Source organism: Pyrgilauda ruficollis, unplaced genomic scaffold, assembly GCF_017590135.1.
Source record: "Pyrgilauda ruficollis isolate IOZ18807 unplaced genomic scaffold, ASM1759013v1 scaffold12, whole genome shotgun sequence".
In the NCBI taxonomy this organism is placed as follows: Eukaryota; Metazoa; Chordata; class Aves; order Passeriformes; family Passeridae; genus Pyrgilauda; species Pyrgilauda ruficollis.
The window spans coordinates 16,526,922-16,546,676 of NW_024510321.1; the positions used below are offsets into that span (position 1 = coordinate 16,526,922).

General features: G+C 38.3%; 1 protein-coding gene across 1 annotated transcript in view; it reads left to right on the plus strand.

Moving 5' to 3' along the window:
• The window catches only part of NEBL (nebulette), a 249,811-nt gene that overhangs the window by 108,110 nt on the left and 121,946 nt on the right, over positions 1-19,755 (plus strand). Inside the window, exon 4 of the mRNA XM_041486260.1 lies at positions 4,840-4,947. Within this exon, the coding sequence (XP_041342194.1) occupies positions 4,840-4,947 (108 nt within the window). The remainder of the gene's footprint in view (positions 1-4,839; positions 4,948-19,755) is intronic.

Consider the following 19,755-nt stretch of genomic DNA (forward strand, 5'->3'; position numbering starts at 1 on the left):
AGTCATGTTCATAAAAAACCTAACTTCCAGAGTAAATTTGGTCTCTGTGTTGCCATTAATTTTTCAAGAAGTAAGATAAATTGAGGCAAAACCAACAGTCTTTGTGGTCTATGGAAGAAGCAGAGCCAAACAAAGGCATCTTTGCCAAGATGTGCCTCTAGGACCTGTACTGTGGGAGAGGATTTCTTGCCAGTCTGTAAAAACCAGTGTATTAGCAGATGGTGACCTTTGGGAAGTAGTTGTGTGTGCTGGGAGCAGAAGGAGCAGATGGCTCTGGGCAAGCCTCAAACACAGCATACCGAAACAAATTCATAAATATTCAGGGTGTAGTAAAGATTGTAGGTCTATGAACGTTCCTCTCAGGGCAGATGTGGGTGTGAGGGGTCCCATCCTCTCATGCTATCCTGCTAATTCCTTGCTGGATGTGAGACAGTCTGTGGGGCTATGCCATTTATCAGATAAGGAAGGACACAGAATTTCACAACAACCTGGTCTGTAGGGGAAAGTGAAGAAGGAAGTGTATAGGAAACTAGCTTTAATATTGCCATAGCTTTTGGGGAATTAATATGTGCTTTGTAGTGGCTGAGTATCTTTTTGAGGTGGAGATGAAATTAATAGTGTTTCTGAGGTCAGCATTATTCACAGCTCTCCAGTGATGGGAAAAGCATGATAAACCACCATGTTGAATTGTTTCTCTGATATTTTTTCTTTGGTGTTTTTGGACTCCTATGTTGTTTGTTCAACTGATATGTGCTTTTGCTATTGTAAATGAGGCTGGACTACGGGTAGGTGCCAAAAGCCCCAAGAGTGCAATCAATCTTTTATGCTCCATTTATATTTTCAGAGTATTTTTCCCAGGCAAAATGAATCTTGTTACCCTAATAGGTGGCTTTGCTGCCAAGTGTACCAGCAAAAAAACATGAGCAGCATTTTCTCCAGCCTAATATTTTATGTGGAGAGTAAGATGGGCCCTTTCTCCTTCACAGTAAGATGGACCCTCTGGTCACCCTTCATGTCCCACTTCATGCTGACCTCATGAGTAGATTTACACATTCCTGTCTTTGGGTGTCTCAAGATCTCTTGCTAATGTCACAAATCTGAGGAATTTGATTTGTGGAAGATCTGTTGGATCACTTAGTCCTTTCACTGTGGGTCTGTGCAGAATTACTTCTCATGAAGTATTTTCACTTAAAACTTTTTCATTTATGGTGATTTATTACAGTTTAATTTCTAATGTTTATGCCACACATTGCCTCTCAGAAGATCAATTTTTCAGGGCAGACACCACTGAGGGTGCTCTGCATCTGTGAGACTGCATTTTGGAGCCAGTGAGAAGCATTGTGAGCCAGTGGCTGGGATTTTGGTGAGGAGTGACTAAAAATCATCTTTGTAGGAAATGACTGCATTTATGATTCAGTCATTAGGGATTACACATTTCCATTTAAAAACTAAATTTTGAGGGTTTCAGTTTGTGATGGGTTGACCTTGGCTGGCTGCCAGATGCGCACCAAGCCACTCTCTCACTCCCTCTCCTCAGTGGGACAGAGGGAGAAAACAAAAAAACCTCAAACCCCTTATGTGTCAAGGTTTTTGGGAAAAATGCAAGGACTGCACTTACAAACAAAGAAAAATAAAGATTTATTCTCCACTTGCCATCAGCAGGCAATGCCCAGCCAGTTCCTGGAGGTGGTAATGCATAGTGGTTGCTTCCAAAGACTGCTTTAATCACTCATGTCCTCTTTCCCCTTTTCCTTTTGTTGTGCTTGATGTTTTAAGATATGGAGGTATCCCTTTGGTCAGTTTGGGTCAGCTGTCCTGGCTGTGTCACCTCCCAACCTTTCATGCATCCCCAGCCTACAGAGGTGATGTTGGGGATGATGCTGTGCAAGCGCTGCTCAGGTATAATCAAAACACGGGTGTGTTACCAGCACTGTTCTGGGTGCAAATACAAAGCACAGCACTGTAATGGCTGCTATGGAGCAAGTTAACTCCATCCCAGACAGCCCTGGTATACAGTTAAATAATTTGTTGTAGTGATGTTTGCAGCTCCTATACAGAATATTCTTTTCAGTTCTAAGTGACTGATGACATCTTTATTATTTAACATTTTCTAGAAACGGAGGTATTTTTCGGTTTCCTCCTATGGAGGAGTTTTAGTGGACCGTGTTTCACAGGGCTTTGTTCTTCATGAAACATTACATTACTTTGTTATTTTTTATAACTCAAACTTATATTTTGAAGCTAGGTAGAAAAATTAAATAATGCATATATTAACTCTGCTAATATTTTAAATAATTTACTTTTTTAATGGTTTCAAGGTAGTTGCTCTGGGAACTGCAGTTAACCTTATTCCTGTGAAGTGATTTATTAGTAGACAGTGGGAGCCCTTTTTATCTGACTGAGGGATTAAAATAATATTCAGTTAAACTATCTAGTTCTTTCCCTGTCTTCTTCTGTTCCTTTGTAAGATGAATAAAGGTCATTTGAAGTTAATGGCTAGTACATTTGGAACTAATAACAGGAAATGCTCTTTCTAACAATAGGTAATCTCTCTTTTTGGCAGGGCTGAACCCATTTCCAAGATGTGTTCACTGGCTCATAATTCTGGTAAACTTCAGGGAGTAAGGCTGAACATTTCCATGTCCGCTACCTACTTCAGGCCAAATTTGAAATTTTTGTGCAAAATATTCAGTGGTTTCCAAGGCTGAGACCATTCACTTGCTTGGAATTACTGACAGGTTGTTTGTTTGTTTTGAGCAGTTGGTTCAGCTGAGTGGTTGAACAGCTCAGTTGTCTTAGCATTTAAGGCTAAGGAGTTGAAGCTTGCTGAGATGGAAGAGTCTTTTATGCTAGTCATGTGTCCTTGACCATGGAGGTCTGTCCCATGTGGATAAAGTTTTGTGTGACTCCAAATATAGAAAGTTCCGAGATACTCCCTGGCACCAGACAGTCCTGGAATAACATGTGCACCCAGTATGTTTAAGGAGGCCTGAGAGTCAGTGTGAAGATGGAAGGGAGGTAACTGGCAATGAATATTGGAGTGCCTTTTGGTGGAAGGGAGGTGATTGTCAATGAATATTGGAGTGCCTTGGGTACAGGGATTTAAGAAGAAGCTGTGAAGAGATGGACCAGACTAGTTTAGAAAATAAAAATGAGACAAAGTGATACCTGGAATATTGTGGTCAAATGGAAGGAAGGTTGCAGAGAGATTGAACCTGGGGGAGGTGAACAGAAAGGCATGGGCCAATTAGCCCGTGGTTTGCTCAAAAGCCTGAGTGGAAGGGTCTGTTTCCTTTGTCTCAGGGTGGCGTGGAAATATTAAATTTGTGTGAAATCTACAGCCAGTTCTACATCTGGAACACAGGAAAAATGGTAGTTTGCTGATGTGGTCATTTGCTGCCATGTCTCAAGGATTTGTTTGATGGGCTTATATGTGAGCTGTATTAAAGAGAAAGCAAAAGTCATTGGCATACTGATTGAGATTTAGGATGGGAAGGACAATCTATAATCTACAGCCTTGTCAAACCTAACTTTTGTGATTTAGAGGTATTTCTTCCTGTGCATCACCATTGTAACATTAAGTACTTGCTTGTGAAATAAGCCTAAGCCAACTCTGAATTTGGTGCATGTGCTGGGTGTTTTCTGGTTATCAGCTGTGTGAAGGAGAATCCTGCTTTGTCTGTGCTAATGCTCTCCCAGGTGTTGTTGCAGAATCTGGATATGTGTAGTGAGTGAAGCAGGGGGTATAGGAAGTAAAAGGAAGTTGTTATGGGTAAGGTAGCTGAATCCATCTGAGGAGATGGGTCCTGACTCTGTCATTGATGCAGAGTTTTGTCTGTGACTCAACAGTGGCTTAAGATTTTGAAGATTTCATCTTGTTGCTTTATGTTGAAACTGGGTACCCCAAGACTGATTTGCAGAAGTACTGAATATCTGTAGAGGTAACCCAAGCCTATAATTTGAACATATTCAACTGTTAGGAATCGGAGAGTGAACACCCTGAGACCCCTGTGTGTTTTTGGAAATTAAGCTTATTTTACCTCAGTTTGCAGGTGTCCTAGTAGTGTGGATGTTGCCATTCCCACTTTCCAGGGTGCAATATGAAGATTGATTAATGGCTGTGATGAAAGCTATATAAAAGCTTCAGTGGAAACTAATATTCCTACCTTGATGGTAGGATTTGAGTAGTCTGGTCCAAAAAAAGGGCACAACCACTTACAGAACCATCTCTGCTGTGTACACAGTAAAGCAGGGGGCCTTGTCATAGGATAATGTATGAATACCTGATTAAAGACAATATCCAAATGCATATGTGCAAGAGGGACAAATTAAGCTTGTACAGGCAGCTATTCCATAACTTATAAAGGTTTGACTTCATGACATTCTAAATACTCTTTTCATGCAGTATTTTTTTAACGTGTAATTTATGTTTCAGCTGGGAAAGAGACTGGTAGAATAATCATGAATAGAGGATGAAATGTGAAGTTGTGTATTAGAAGACCTCTAGATTTAGTTACAGGTATTTTTCTCTGTGTAAGAGTTAAGTGCTGTAGTTTTGTGGTAACTGGTTTGAGAATGAAATGGCCACAGAGAATATTTCTACAGTTGCACTATTCATAGAGGTGAGCCTGTGGCACCCCTGGAGGAGACATTAACTTGGGCACTGGGAAATTTTGCCCAGTTGCTGTCTATCTCTTAGTGGATAAAGGCAGGCTTCTCCTTTAAAGGCTGAAAGCCTTTCACAAAGCTTTATTTACACTAAAAATAAATGCTAAATTGCTAGGGGCATATTGTGGAAAATGAAAACAACCCTGTTCTTCTGTATTTTCTGTTCTGTAGGTAAAATACAAAAGAGACTTTGAAGAAAGCAAAGGAAGAGGGTTCAGTATTGTGACCGATACGCCCGAGTTACAAAGACTGAAAAGGACTCAGGAACAAATCAGTAATGTATGTGACTGCAACCTAAAGTGATTGTAGATGGAGAAATAGTGTGTCTAAGAAAAGGTGTGTTTGTTGGTGTTTTTGATGAAGTCTGTGTGAGTGAACAGTCTGATTTTGGTGATTGATTTGTGTATGCCAAATTTTGAAATGTGTGTAAACATATACCACGGACTTGTACAGCACATTGGCAATGTGTGTTCACCTCTCCAACTTTCAGCTGGTATGCTCAAAGTATTTTTTTTATTAAAATGATTTGACACTTTATGCTCTTTTAATAGATTTGTCATCAAGTAAGAATGCTTTTGGAGTTTTTAATTTACTTTTTGTTTATATAAAGTATATAGATTATGCAAGTTAAAAAGTTTTGTCTCTTTTTTAGCAGGGGCTGTCAAAATTAGCAAAACAAGCAAGAGGGAATTTTCTAGAAGCAGATAAAATTTTGATGCTGCGTTTTAAAAGAAAAGACAATGCTCTGCAAGATGACAAAGAAATGGCAAATAGCAAAACCTAACATATTTCATTAGCTTAAAGAATTGGGATTTTTAAAAATGTGATTTTTCCTGACTTATATCTTCACTAAGAAAGTTATTTATTTGTACTGCATTCTCTTCTAGCATGTTTAACTCACTGCATGATGGAATATTAGTGATACATAGTGCAAATTCTGACATGTGTGAAATAGGTAAGAACTAGTGTGAACTAGAAAAGATGCAGAATCAATACTATTGACTTGTCATGACTTCCCTTCTGATCATTCTTCTACTGCAAGAATTTGTCCCTATAGATTATTTTGTGAAAATATTTTTGAGTCATTCTCTGTAGTAATAAAATAACAGCAAGGCATCAGAGACACCCAGTGTAAGTATGATCAGAAGAGAATAATGGGATTTATTTACTTGAAAGAAAAAAACCTTTTTTTCAGGTTGGGATATTATTGAAGAAAAAAGTCATTGAAAAATACTTATTTTTCACAGTAGTGGAGGTTTATCATTCTTGCCAAAGCATTCACTAGTTAAGATTTTGATGTCCAGAGCCAGTCTTTGAGATGAAAAATTTGGGCTCATTTCCTGGAGCCTTGGCCAATGGAGACGACAGTTAATTTAAGAGCTGTGCAACTGCTCCTGTGTGTAGGCAAGATGAGAACAAAAGCTCATCTCATGTTCATACTGGGGCTAACTGAAATTACTGGCTTGTAAGAGAGAAAAATGTATTCTTCAGAGTGGCGAAAAGCATGGCCATTAAGACTTCCATTTGGGATCTGGGAAACTTCAGCAACTCCCTGGTTTTAATCAGCTGCATTTTTTATTCAGACCAGGAAGTTAAATTAGGTCCTCTCACGACCCACATAACTTCCTCAAGCAAGAGTGATTCCTTTCTGTGGGGTGGCTCTGGAAGGCATCAAGGAGATGAAACGAGCGAGGCTCTGGTGAATACTTCATCCCTCGCACGGGTCTGCTCTCTAAGGAGGGACTGAGAGAAGTGCCCTGCAGCAGGTCTGTGCTGCTCAGTTTGGCATATTGGCCTGCCAAGAAATTTATTCAGATCTCCCAAGCCCAGTACCCTCAAGATCAGACTACAGAATAGTAGGACACAGCTCACTTGCGTACTCTTATCTCGCTCTTGTTCAAAGCACATTGCATTTTCTGTTGTGGGAAAAGGAGATAATAAAAACAAGTAGTTTTGTGACATGGGAAAGAGCTTTCTTCCCATCTCTACTTTTAAGTGGATCAAGGGAGTTTCTGTCCTAATGGAAGATCTTGTTCCATGATTTATGATACTATCTGGCTCCTGAACCAAAGATACTTACCTGCCTTTTCAGATCCAGAAATAGCTTTTTAAAATGGGAGAAGTGGTTTTATTTCAGGTTTTTCCCCTTGGTCATTGCCTGTATGACTACTTTCTCTTCATTTCTAAACATGCTATTCTTAACAATATAGTTTTGGTCTATCCAGTCTTGACAGTAGAGAGTTGTTTTCTTTGTGTCTGTAGCTGACAGAGATTCCAAGTCAGGGACCCTATTAGAAATAATTAGTCTTGAAGGGTAAAATGGAATTTTGAAATGTGCATGATAAAAGAAGTTGCATTTAATTTCTGTTTACACTGAAATAATTAATTTATAGCATTATATCCTAGAAAGATAATTCTGCATAGGCCACAACTTCAATTTAATTAGAAAGCTCCTGTATTATAGAAATGCCTCCCACACAGAGTAGTTTCTGTATTTGTCAGATAAGCAGTATACATCGTGGACTAAGGATCTAATTAAGATTTCAAGACACTGAAAGGTAAGCACTTTAATAATTCTAAAATAATTTAAATTTTCGTATACAGAAAAATGGAAGAATGCTAATATATCTATTTAATTTTCAGTTTAGTTTTGATTTCACCTTGAAGTACTAGAAACTTCTCAAAGAACCTATTTGAACCAAAATTGTAACTACTTCATTGAAGGGGTAAGTGAGAACAGTTAATTGTGTAGATATCCTTGATGAAAATAAATAACAAAATAAATTTTATAATAATAAATGTTAAGTAACATAAACATTTTTGAAATATTATATTTTTTGTCCTGATGTGAAGTTTGGCAGCATATGGATATTAGCACAGTACTCTGACTTTTTAAAGAATCTCTTGTGCTATGAATATAAACCTTGTGAGGAAAAAAAATCATGGGGGGAGTGGCAGGAGTATGGGTAGATAAAGAGGGTTGAATTTTCATTGTTATTTTGCCACCAGCAATCCTTCCTCTGAAGATTTAGATCAAACTTGTGGACTTTATTTTATGGCTCTTATGGATGTATCAGGACCAGAGTGATGCTTCTTAGACAATAATGAAATTTAATCTCATGATTTTTTTTTAGCATTAGGAGCCAAATTCTGCAGATATGCAGCATATTTTGGCACTAAATATGTAGTCAGTACACAAAAAAATACATGTCGTTCTCACAGAGAAATGTGTACACTTTGTCAAAGGACCTTGTAGTGTTTTTTGTCCATTTTGAACTTTGAGAAGATTTTCAGAATGAATGCAAATATTCTCAAAATGAAAAAAGCCCCATCCCCATGTATTTTTATAGGTGGTTTTGTAATTAAGCTAACTGCAAACTGGTTTTGCAAGGAAGAGGTTAAGGTGGCAAAAGGAATAGAATAAATAAAGATGATGGCAAAAAATGTTGGTCTATCATGACACAGGGCTAAATGAGGGAGTAGAAACTCAATCTAGTACTATTTTCTTTGGGGAAATGGAACACTTTCAGCAGTCTGCAGCAATGAGCTGCAGCTTACTGCTGCTGCACTTTTATATCTCAATATATGGCTTGAAGCATGTTTTATCCTATGTGAAATAAGTTGCTCTTTCTTAAATATGTTTCTGGTAAATGTCTGCAAAGTATAAAGGAAAACAGGTGTCCATACAAATTGATGGACTGAGAAGCTTTCATTAAGATAGAGGCCAGTGCTTGGATAGTAGAGGTTGCTGGCTTGGTTGTATGGCTGGAAGAATGCATGGAAGCTTTCACAGTGCTTGTGCTCATTGCATTAAGAGCCCATGTAAAATCATTCCTCACTTTGGCATTAATGCTGTTATGAACTTGAATGACATAAGAGCAAGAAGCACCACACATTTGTGCCCTTCTCTTGGAGAGACAACAAAACGAAGTCATGCAGTTCATTTATTTGCATGTGACTCATTTTCCAGTAGGTTTTGGTTATATCTGAAGTGAAAACAGTACCTTAATGCAAAGAAGTAAAATAAGAAAACAGATTAAATCTGCTTTAAAAACCACATTTTGGTGAAGAACTTAGGCAGGACAGTAGTTAATGAAGAGAAGGTCACAGAATCATCCCTCTATGGGGTCAGGGAGTGGCTTCCCAAGTATCAGGAGTTGAACTCCTCACTGAAGTTAGTGAAGCCTTTATTGGATGCAAGAGTGCATGAAGATCTTGTAGCATTCTTGAAAGTATTGTATGTGGGTTCTAATGAGAAAAGCTGTGTATTAATTTTCTTTAAATGTATTTAATTAAATATGGTGCATGGTGTGGGGCTTTTAGTTATCAAGGGTTGCATTCTATCTCCAGTTAAATTTATACAGCTTCAGGGGATGCAGAGGAGGACAGGAATTCCCCCATGATTTGAATCGACTGAACACCTGCTGGACAAAGACACAAATGATGTGGAAATTGGGCACTACCTCAGATGTGATAAAAATACATCTTCAGTAGCAACTAAAGGAGGACACAAACCACATTGCTACTGTAGTTGTGCACATCTGCACATCTGAAATTAGAAACTGTCCCTAACAGACATTGAGCCATGGCTCCCTATTTGGAAACTATTGGCAGCGTTGTTCAGTCTGTTTACTTGCTCAAACATAAAATGATCTCTTAAATTGCCAAAACAGATTGTAGAGAAAATTGGCAGGAGAAGATGTTAACAACATGGCCCAGAGCTCCACTTGTAGGATTCACAGCACAAAGCCTGCAGATACTTGTCTCTAAGTGCTTTTTTCCCTCCATTGAATTCAAGTGAAGGAGAAGAATAGGGAACAAGAAAAATTAACAGCAGCATCATTGTGTGCATTTCACAAAACCGTCCCTGGCACATCAGCAGAGACACTGGGTAAGCATTTTAAATCATATGCAAAAAGAGCTTATGCTGTTCTAGGCAGTGCTGGGGTTTTACTCCTTCTGAAGTAATGAATACTTTATTCCTAAGCCCTTATATTCCTAAGCATGATTTTTATCTTGCTGTTGTTTCATTGGGAAAATAAGCATTTATTTATGTATGACAGTTGTGTAGACTAACATGGATGGAACAGCACTTTTTGGGCAGTGCCCTAGTGCAGGATGTCTGTGGCAGGTGTGGTCAGACAGATGCACCCTGCTGCTGACTGCCTTCTGCTACTCTTGGTACCTCTGACAGTTTAACATGAACTGCAACTCCAAGAGGTATTAATTATTTGGTATGTTGTAGACTTAATTCCACACAGCTGCACTTCAAATATCTGCATATAACTCATGTTATTAAGCATCTATCATTTGAGTTGAACAGAATTTTTTCTTTCTGGAAACAAGAAGGTTGAATGTGTCATTCCTGTTGCTAACATGAGTATATCTCTGCAAGAAGGTGGAGCTCCTGCTGTGCTCCTGTGCAGTGAACATACACGCACAGAGTCACATCCAACCTTGTTCTTTCTGTGGATTGATCTTCTAAGCTTGTTTTGTGTAGATTCATAGAAATGGAAATTCTGAGAAGCCTCAGGTCCTTTGACTTTCTAATAGTTCTGTGTTGAAGTTTGACTTCTGATTTTCAGAAATCATTCTGCCTTGAAGTGTAAAGTCCTAATAGATACTTTAGAAACTACTTAGCAAAAGAATTACATTAATTTTCAATGACCATGAGTATTTTTGGCAGATTTTTACATAGGTTTTATACTTTGTAAGCTTTCAGAAATTTTAAAAATGACTGAACACATTCTTAAGAAATGATGAATCTAAGGAAATGTAAGTAATATTTTAGATAGAACTTGTGCTAAATGAGAAAATAGAAAGCTTTGAGAATTGTTTTGAAATCTCAAGGTGTATTCTACTTAAAAATGAAAAATCTTTCTTTACTGATCATTATCAAAATATGCAAAATTAGAGACAGCATTCAATTAATTTCTATGCATATGAATTCTTTACCTACACTTTGAGGAAAAATTCTGAAGATATTTGGTGGCATACTGCTTTGTTGGGCTTCATTACTTCTTTTTGCTGTGATCCTGTGTAGGACAGTAGTCACCAAATATTCAGCTTGCTAATATTTTTTCATTTACTCTTTATTTACTGTATATTTTGATACTCCACACACCATAAAATGTTGTAAAAACAACTTGTAACTTCTTTGTGGAGTTTTCATCAAAGCTTCTTTCTCACTTCTTTAACTGTATTCATTGACATTGTTTTCAGAGTTGTCCAAGAAATAAGGAGGTATTGGAATTCTCCATTATGGAGTATATGGATATGTGGTCCTTATTTAAATGAAGAACTAAAGCCAGAGATTATTCGTGCTAATACAGTAAGTAGCACCTAGAGTAAACCATTATCTTCTGTGTAACCTCCTATTAGAAGTAGAGGGAGGCACAGCCTTTGCTAGGGAATTTTTCAGTTGTTTGTCAGGGAGGAAAAGATTGCTGAGAATCCAGAGCAGTGTGTTCATGATTCATCGACTTCTCTTTCTGTTCCCATAACTTTTTCACATTCTCTTTTCTGGTCTCTCTTTCTTATTGTTATGTAAATCATAAGTATTAGCTCCCAACATGTGGGAAGAAACAGTATTTTTAGACTCCAGAATGCCAACTTGAAGGATATTTTTTGGAATGTCAGATAGTCATTACAGTAATTCTGTATGAAACTGTCAGTACAGGTGGAACTGAATAATTTAGATGACTTAAACTGTGGTTAAATTTCTGCTGAGCGGGCGGATGTTCAGTTTTCAGCATTGTAGAATTCAGTTAAAGACCATATTCTGTGGGGGTAGTAAAACAAATATCCCTAATGAGGAGACATTCCTCACCTGCTAGAGGTCAACTTCTGATCCAGAGCAGGAGAAGCACTGGAGTCTTATCAGTGATGTTGTTATAAAGCTGCTGCTTCTGTAACACAGGTGGAAAGGTGCATAACTTTTCTCTAGAAACAGCAGAAGTATTTTGTCTTTGAGAAACTGGAAAACAAACCCCTGCCCGAGGCATAACTGCATTTGGAAAAATTAGCAATTATGCAATAAGGATTTATAATGCTGTTAGTGTGCTGTTTATTGTATGTCATACTGCCCACAAGAGTGTTAGGTGTGTAAATTCAGATAGGCCTTTGGGTGAGTCCACTGAAACACTATCTGCAAATCTGTATTGAGGTTCTGGTAAGCTACTAATGTGTGAAAGAAACACATTAGCAAATTGTGTAAAATGGAAGTTCCTTCCTGTTGCACACAAGTCTATTTGGACTTGAATGGCACATGACCTTGGGACAGTTTCTGCCTGGGGAAAGTTCCCTTTCAGCGGCCCCACTGTGAGGATGGTAAGCAACCTCAAATGAAGCTTCTCAAATGTGAATCCTCAGAAATTCAGGGGGAAATATTTTAGGTTAAGTGGATCTCTGATAGTCAAAGCAAGCAGATGTGACGCCTACATATCTGTTTCTTAATGATCTTATTCCATCTGGCTTTATTCTATAGAGTTGATTAGAAAAAAAATCTCTTTTCTCTCTTTTTCTTAGCAAGTATAATGTGATACTTATTGTTGTGGTTTCTTACATTTTTCTAAGGTTTCAGAAGTCTATTTTATAAGTTTACAGGAGAAATTATTTTAACTCTTGCCTTTTTTATTTTGTATTTGTACTTTCATATGAAATCAGTTCATAGCAGAAGTATGTAGCCCCAAAGTTTCAAAAAGTTTTCCATGAAGTTCCACAGGGAGTAGTATAGTCTTTCTGATTCTAATTTAAATAAATAAATTTGACAGGATGACTGTAACCTTGCTCACTGTATTGACAAAATAAAATGAGTTGTGTGGTGGAAATAAAGCAAGCCGTCCAGAAAAATCCCCAAAGGCATGGATTTGCTGCATATGTAAGTGGGTCAACTCATGCATGAGAAATGAATGCTAAATGTAAATTGGTTGCAAAAGTGTAGACTTTAAGTATAATTGAATCAAGTGATAACCTAAATATTTTGATAGGAATCATGCTTCTCTTTTGAAAACAACAAGAAAGAGAATCATTACAGAGAAGTAGTTAAATCATGTATTTGTGTAAACTAGAACAGTGTCATTGCACTCCAGAATCAAAGGCATTGCATTCATTTATGTTGCTGGCATTGGTAAATTTTAAGTTGGACCTGTATTTGGTTAAACCTGTATTTGCTTTGATGGGTTGCTTTACGTGTACACTTCAATATACTGCTCTATTTCTTGATGAGCAAAATGTTCAATCCAGCCTAGAAAAATACTTCTTGGGCTTTTCCTGGGTAAAAATAATAATAAAATAGAATAATCTAGTTAGGGAATACAAATGAAAAAGATGGAAATTTCTGTCTTGCTGGTTTAATTTTCTATTTGTGATAACATTCATATTGCAAGGCAAGGCTTATATGAAGGGCATCAGTAGTTTAAAAAACTACTACATAATATTCAAATATGTAACATAACATTTCATGGACTTCATTTTTAACCCATACGGATTGCCAGCTTGTTGACAGATGAATGTGTTTCAGATACGTATTGACCTAAAGGTTTACATATGTACCTATTTATAACTCTGAAAATTCTGATTGAAGGTTAAAACAACTATGTAAATGTGAGGAATAAATTGTCAGCTATGCCATTTTCACATTTTGCTGTGGTGTTGACTGTATTGCATATGCCTCTTCGGGCAGTATTTTATGGAATAAAAAATTCCAAGCTGTAATGAAGACAACTATGAAGTGTTTTGTGGTGTTGTAAGCACTTGTCCACTGTCTGACTAAAGGCCGTGAGTCTGTCTTTAAACACTAGTGACTTCAAGACTGAATCTACTTGGAAGGTTTTTTGTGCTTAAATATGTGGCTCTTTTTTTTTCTGTTGTGATACTAAGCAACTGAATTATGACAAAACCCCAACTTATTTTTCCGGTATCCTTGAATATATTTTAGTGGTATCTAAATCACTAATTATTTTTAATGAGCACGTACTTTTGAAGTCAGTCTTTTTTACATATAGAAAAAAGAGAATGAAAATAAAACCTCTTCATGGCAGCTCAACTTGGGAGCTAATTAAAATGAGGCTTTTAAAATGGGAAAAAATTAATTAGCCAAAAAGTTGAAAAGCAGGAATTAGCACCTCCAGAGATCTTTGGGTAGTTAAATGCTTGCAAGGAAAAGATAATTTCTTATTTCCTTTTTTTTACTTCATTGTCCATTGCCTGCTTATAATTTTACCCCTTAGTTCCATCTTACCTAGTGCTTTTCTTGCTAGGGCACCATCTTAGGCATTAAGCCTCCTGCTGAAGAACAAGATACTCTGCTTCTTCTAATACCATCTTTAATCTTGATCCCTGGAGATTTTAATGTCTCACCCCTATGATGCTCACATGCTTCATTGACCTTGGCAACAGGAGTATTTGGTCCTCTGTGGTCCAGATATTGTTTTGTTTTGTTTTGTTGTTTTTGTTGTTGTTTTGTTGTTCTTGTTGTTTTGTTTTTTGCATGTTAAGACAAATTTCTGTGATTTTGTGATTTCCTTAGACTCTCAGTGCATATATCAGTTATGACAAAGTCAGCAATGTAATTAATAAAACCAGTGATTGAACTTTTTAACCATCCAACCATGCTAACATCAGAAAAGTTTACTTCTCCAAGCAGTAAATTAGAGTGACACAAGATTGCTTTCTAACCCTTTAAATAATGATTCAGTTACAGAGATATTTGTGTACTTTTTTTGGAAGGCTCTTTGTCTCACACCAACACACTCTCACTGTTAGAAACCACATTATTTTAGTGGAAGACTGAAGGACGTTTCTTCCCTGCCACCCCCTCCCCAGATCTGCCTTGAGTTTCTTTCTCTCCTGTCTTTCCTCAGTTGCTGAGTAGTGACCTGGTTCAGTCCCCCCAAAGGACAGTGTATAAAGGGGGAGATGCTGAATATGTCACTAAGTAAGCCAGCCACAAGCAGAAAATAGAGGGGGTCTGAATGTCAGTCCCTAGTGGACTTTGGGAAAATCTAGTCTGAAGAAAATATAATTTCAGAGGTGGCTTTTTAGAACTTCAAGTATTTTCTGAACTTTTCACTCCTGGGTCTTGCCTTCCTTTTTTCTTTACTGGGGAACAGTGGTGTAAAGTGAACCCCATACCCAGTTTGGCCAGTCTAGCCCTTTTCTAGCCTTATGAGAAGTATACTCCAGAGTGTGTGACTTCTGTTGCCAAGGTTGACTGATTTTTACAGGGTTTGGCATAACAGGAGAGCTGTTCCCAGCTTCCACAATAGTGAGTGGCTAAGCAGCTGAGGAGGACAGTGTGGCTGCTGTGGGTTTTGGCACAGCAGAGATGGTCTTTGAGGGAGGACTGGAGGATTGTCTTGTGAGGAACCTGTGGCAAGACCCAGAGTCTGTACTGGGGCAAGGTCGGGGTGTCTCCAGGCTGTGCCTCAGCGTGCCAATGCTGAGCAGGGGTCCCACTCCCTCCTCTGATCATTAAACAGGACAAAGGTCTTTGATCTTAAGTGAGATTGGCTGCCATTTTGCTGCAGAGATGGAGCCACTCAGTTGTGCTGTTCCCTCAGGTACCACTGATGGAAAATGGAGGATTCAAAGGATCTCTGGAGGCACTTCAATCTCATCTCTCCTGGTTTCTTGCCTACTCTCAGAGATAGTTGCTCTGGTGTGGGCTGGGCTGCCCTTGGCTGCAGTGTTGTGAGAACAAGAGGAAGGGCCAAATGTTTTATTTGCCTGTGCCAGCAAGCTGTAGACATGACTGGGGCAAGGGTAGCAGGCATGGAATGAGGTCACTTGTTTGGCATTGCCTTTTGTTTAGTGTTCCTTTCTGCACACTGTGTGTGTCTGGCTAAGATGATAGCTGACATGGTGTCTTGAATTGAGTTAGCAGTCAGGGTCCTTTTCAACAGAAATGAAGTGGGTGAAAGGCTCAAAAAAGCTTGGTGATGATGGAAAATTAAGCAGAATTATCAATGAAGGTGATGGTAAAAGTTATAGAAAGCTGACTTTATTGTGGGATTGGAGATTAGATGATCAGCCTACATTGAAATTTAGTGGAAAAAATATTCAGAAAGCACAAATGAGGGTTGAACTTTTGGTATGAAAAAAACCCTGTTAAGCAAAAAAGTCTATAAAGTTACAAGTAGAATATAACTGCAGAAATGAATGATTATGTACAGTTTCTTATAAGGCAAGACCAAGGAGCAGGAAATGTGGCACTCAGGCACCATACTTAAAAGAAAAGCAAGTATGTGGCATATAATAAAAACGTGAAACTCATTAATATAGGAGCCAGGGGAGACTAGAAGTATAAAATACCTTAAAAGAAAGATTGGACAAGCTTGTGAAAGTTAAATTAATCAGGAAATATTAACTGTTGTTATCCAAATGCAGTGACAGGGTTGGTAAGGCTCTGGTATGCTGATAGCAGGAACTGAAATGATCTTAGTAAGGGGAGACTGTTCCACAAGTACTTGTCTTGGCATGCATTACTGAGCAGTGACAGAACTGTGATGGTGTCATCAGTGAAACCAATGAGTCCAACAGTGAGCTTAGGACCTTGTGCTATTTCTAGTCACAGCTGTGGCTCTGTCCTTCCTAGTTGTGACCAACCCGTTGTGTCCTTGCTTAGCCATAACTGACTTGAATACACAAAGTTAAAAAGGATTGATAATTATGCACCTGACCCTAGACCCCTTTGATATCGGTGGGCTTCATCCATGACATCTGATTGTCTTCACAGACTTTCTCTTACAAACCGAGAACATTTCTGAGCCTTGAATGGTGAATTTTTGAAGAGGTGGCTGAGATACAAAGGTAACTAAGATGTGATGGGTATTCCTTACATACATGCAGGTGGTTTTGCATGGCATGGCAGTTGACAAACAAGATATTAGTAATGACTAAAATGGCTTTGACCCCACTAGCATTTTTTACTGTTTTTCAAGTGAATCTCCTTATCACGTTACCACACTTGCCCTGGCAATGCAGGACCCTCTTGAAGCATACAAAGTAGATTCATAAACTGAATGATGTGCTCCAACCACCAAAGTGTATCCAGTCCATTGGACCAGAGTGGAGCTAGGCCGTAGCTGCTTCCCCCTTTTGTAAAATACTTTATGTCCTTAGAACCATTTCATCCTAGAGATCTGCTCTTGTTACACTTCAGAACTTTCTAATGGAAACATTACTTATGTTATCAGGCTTAGAAAGGCGACATCACTTCGAAGTTGTGTTCCCTTGAGACCCGAGTGTGATGCTAACTGCATCACAAGCTTTGAAATTCAGAAAGAGGAAGGCTGGAAATAGTGGGCGCTGAAAATCAGATTGTTGCATGACCTCTGTTTGCCCTGTCAAGGGGTCACTGAGACTTGTCTGGTGCACGCACTAAACTTGTAATTTATGTTTGTGGAGGATGTCAAGAGGAAGATTCATGCCTGGATGTGCAGGTGCTCCATTAGGACTCAGAAAGACATGGATTGATTAGGTGGTTATTGCCATCTGCAAAATTAGCCTGGTCAGAGACCCCTGACAGGGAAGCTTGGTGCATAAGCAGTGATTCAGGCTGCAGTTGATAAAGCCTCAAAATGTTGGTGGTAGATAACTGAGATATCTGTGAGAGCTATCACATCTGGTATGCTGGCTCTGAAGTTTTGGGGATGCCACACTGTCTGTCTGATGTTGGAACTGAATTTTGCCATGTTTTTTGTGTCTGGGTCTGCAGAAAGTAAGCACACTCTGTGTGTGTGAGATACAGGAGGAAGGGGAAGGTAGCCAGAAATTTAGCTAGTTTCTGTTGCTTTTGGGGCAGTGTATAAATATATGCCAGATGTATAAATGAGACTTGGGAATTGAGTATATCCCACAGGTATTAATGAGACTTAGGAGTTATCTGGTCGGCCTGTGTCTGTCAGAAAAGATATTCCTATGGTTCAGAGTAGCATGAGGAACTTGGGGAATCCTAGGAAATCTGCTCCATGTGAGCAATTTGTTTATATTTTGCCACATGACCTTTTCTGACATAACTCTAAATAAAATGTGAGGGTTGGGAGGTGAGGCACACAGTCCTTCTCTGTTAAACTACTAAAGCTGGCTGTTAGAATGTATCCCGTGGATCTGGCTTTTGTTCACCTGTGTATCCTGCTCAGTGTTTGGTTTCTATTCTCATATAGGCACAGAAATGGAGCCATTTTCTCATGCTGTTTCTTACTGGTGTTCAAGAGCTGGCTGGAGAGAGGAGAGGGGTTTCAGGAAGTGTTTTGTACTATATGAGCACTTTTACTCACTACACTTAAGAACATTGCATTGTAAGGGCCACTGAGGCAGGTCCTTAGCTGTCATCTGTATTTGCTCTCAGAAATCTTGTCATGCACGTTTTGAACCTGATCTTGAAAGTCTTCAGATTTTTTTTCCCTAAGTGTCTATCTGGGTGTTATCCGAGGTGTTTCTTGTTTGTCAGACAAGTTCTTTTAGATGTGATTGAATGTGTGGATCTGCCATCACTGATTTGTATGAAGACAGGATAATACATCTTACTACAACTGGATTTGGGAAGTCTGCTCTTTATTCCTGATCTTCTGATGGCATTCTTTGTTGCCTATGTCAAGCTACTTCAGTTCTGTTTCCTTTCCTAGAAAATGTGAATAATTGTGCTGAGGGCCTTTAGAAAACTCTTTGAAGTTATAAAGAAAATGGTAGAATAGCTGAATGGTATGGCTGCTGGGTGTTGTTACTTGTGTATAGATTTTCTAAGTGGTAACTTGGGAACACAGGAAACAGTACAAGGAGTGTCTTGAGTCATCAGCTCTAGTCTTCTCTTTAGGAAAGGCATATCATAGAGAGTTCTCAAAACCTGTGTCAAACTCTGTATTAATCTAATTACAGGTTTAGCCTACTATTTTTGAAGACAGTTCCTTGATTTCACCTGCTGCAGGTAAGAAGCCTCATCCAATCTTCACAAAATAGTTCTTTATGGCAGGGCAACCATTGTTTTTTTGTTTGCATGGCACTTCTGCCTCTGTTACGTGTTGAGAGAGGTGTCATTCTCAGACTTTTGCTGTGTGAAGCTGAATAAGTGAGTAGTTTTCATGTGCCCTTGCCAAAGTCTCACTATTCCACAAAGTCTTGACTCTGCCTGTTCTGGTGGGAACTCACTTTTTTTGAGTACAGAGACTGAGAGTGTTTTTCACGCTACTGTGAGATTTAAAATATGTATTTCCTGATTAATTTCAGGATTATATTTGGGTTGCTTCATGGCTATTTTGGTGGCCTGCAATTACTATGTGATTAATTTGGATATGCAAGTACATCTCTTTCCAACTATCAAACCTGTAACTTGTGGTAGGAATTCTCTGAAGAGCATATTTTTGCATTAAGTAATATTTAATTCCCTCTGATTGCTCCAGACCTCAAACCTGATTAGTTTTACATAGAGAATCTTTTTTACAGCCATACCTCATTAATAAAATTACTTAATAAAATTAATCATGGTCAGACCCTTAAGATATATTCTCTTGGTATCTTTCAGCACCATTCTGTTAACACAACTTATTAAATTATTTATGCAATGAGCTGATCTACCTGTCTGAATTTTCAATTCTTGGATCAGTCAACATATTTTCTCACTTAATACATACACCTTATTTTTTTGTACTACTTCTCTGTGGCTGCCATGCCCAATTTGGTAGAATATTAACAGTCCTTATAATGACATTTGTGATTTCAGAGTGCATAGTTATTCTTAGGTTCTTTCAGTTTGGACTCATAGAAATCTACATAATAACAGATATGCTGGAAATTTTAGTGAATATAGAAAATTAACAATGGAAAACTTTAATCACAAGGATTTACAGTATGTTGTTTGATAAAAGAGTATTAAAATTTTTTTTGAGATAAAAGGATCTTATTGTGACATATCATATATATGGCAATACGCTTGAGATATTCCTTGCCTGCTGGTTTCATACAGCTTTTTATAAAGGTCAGGTAATTACATTTCCTTTATTGATGTGAGTATGTGAAACAGTGTAAAATTTAAAGACCTTGTTAAAAGTCTTCTTCTTCTTCACTATCAATGTGGACATAGCGCTTGAG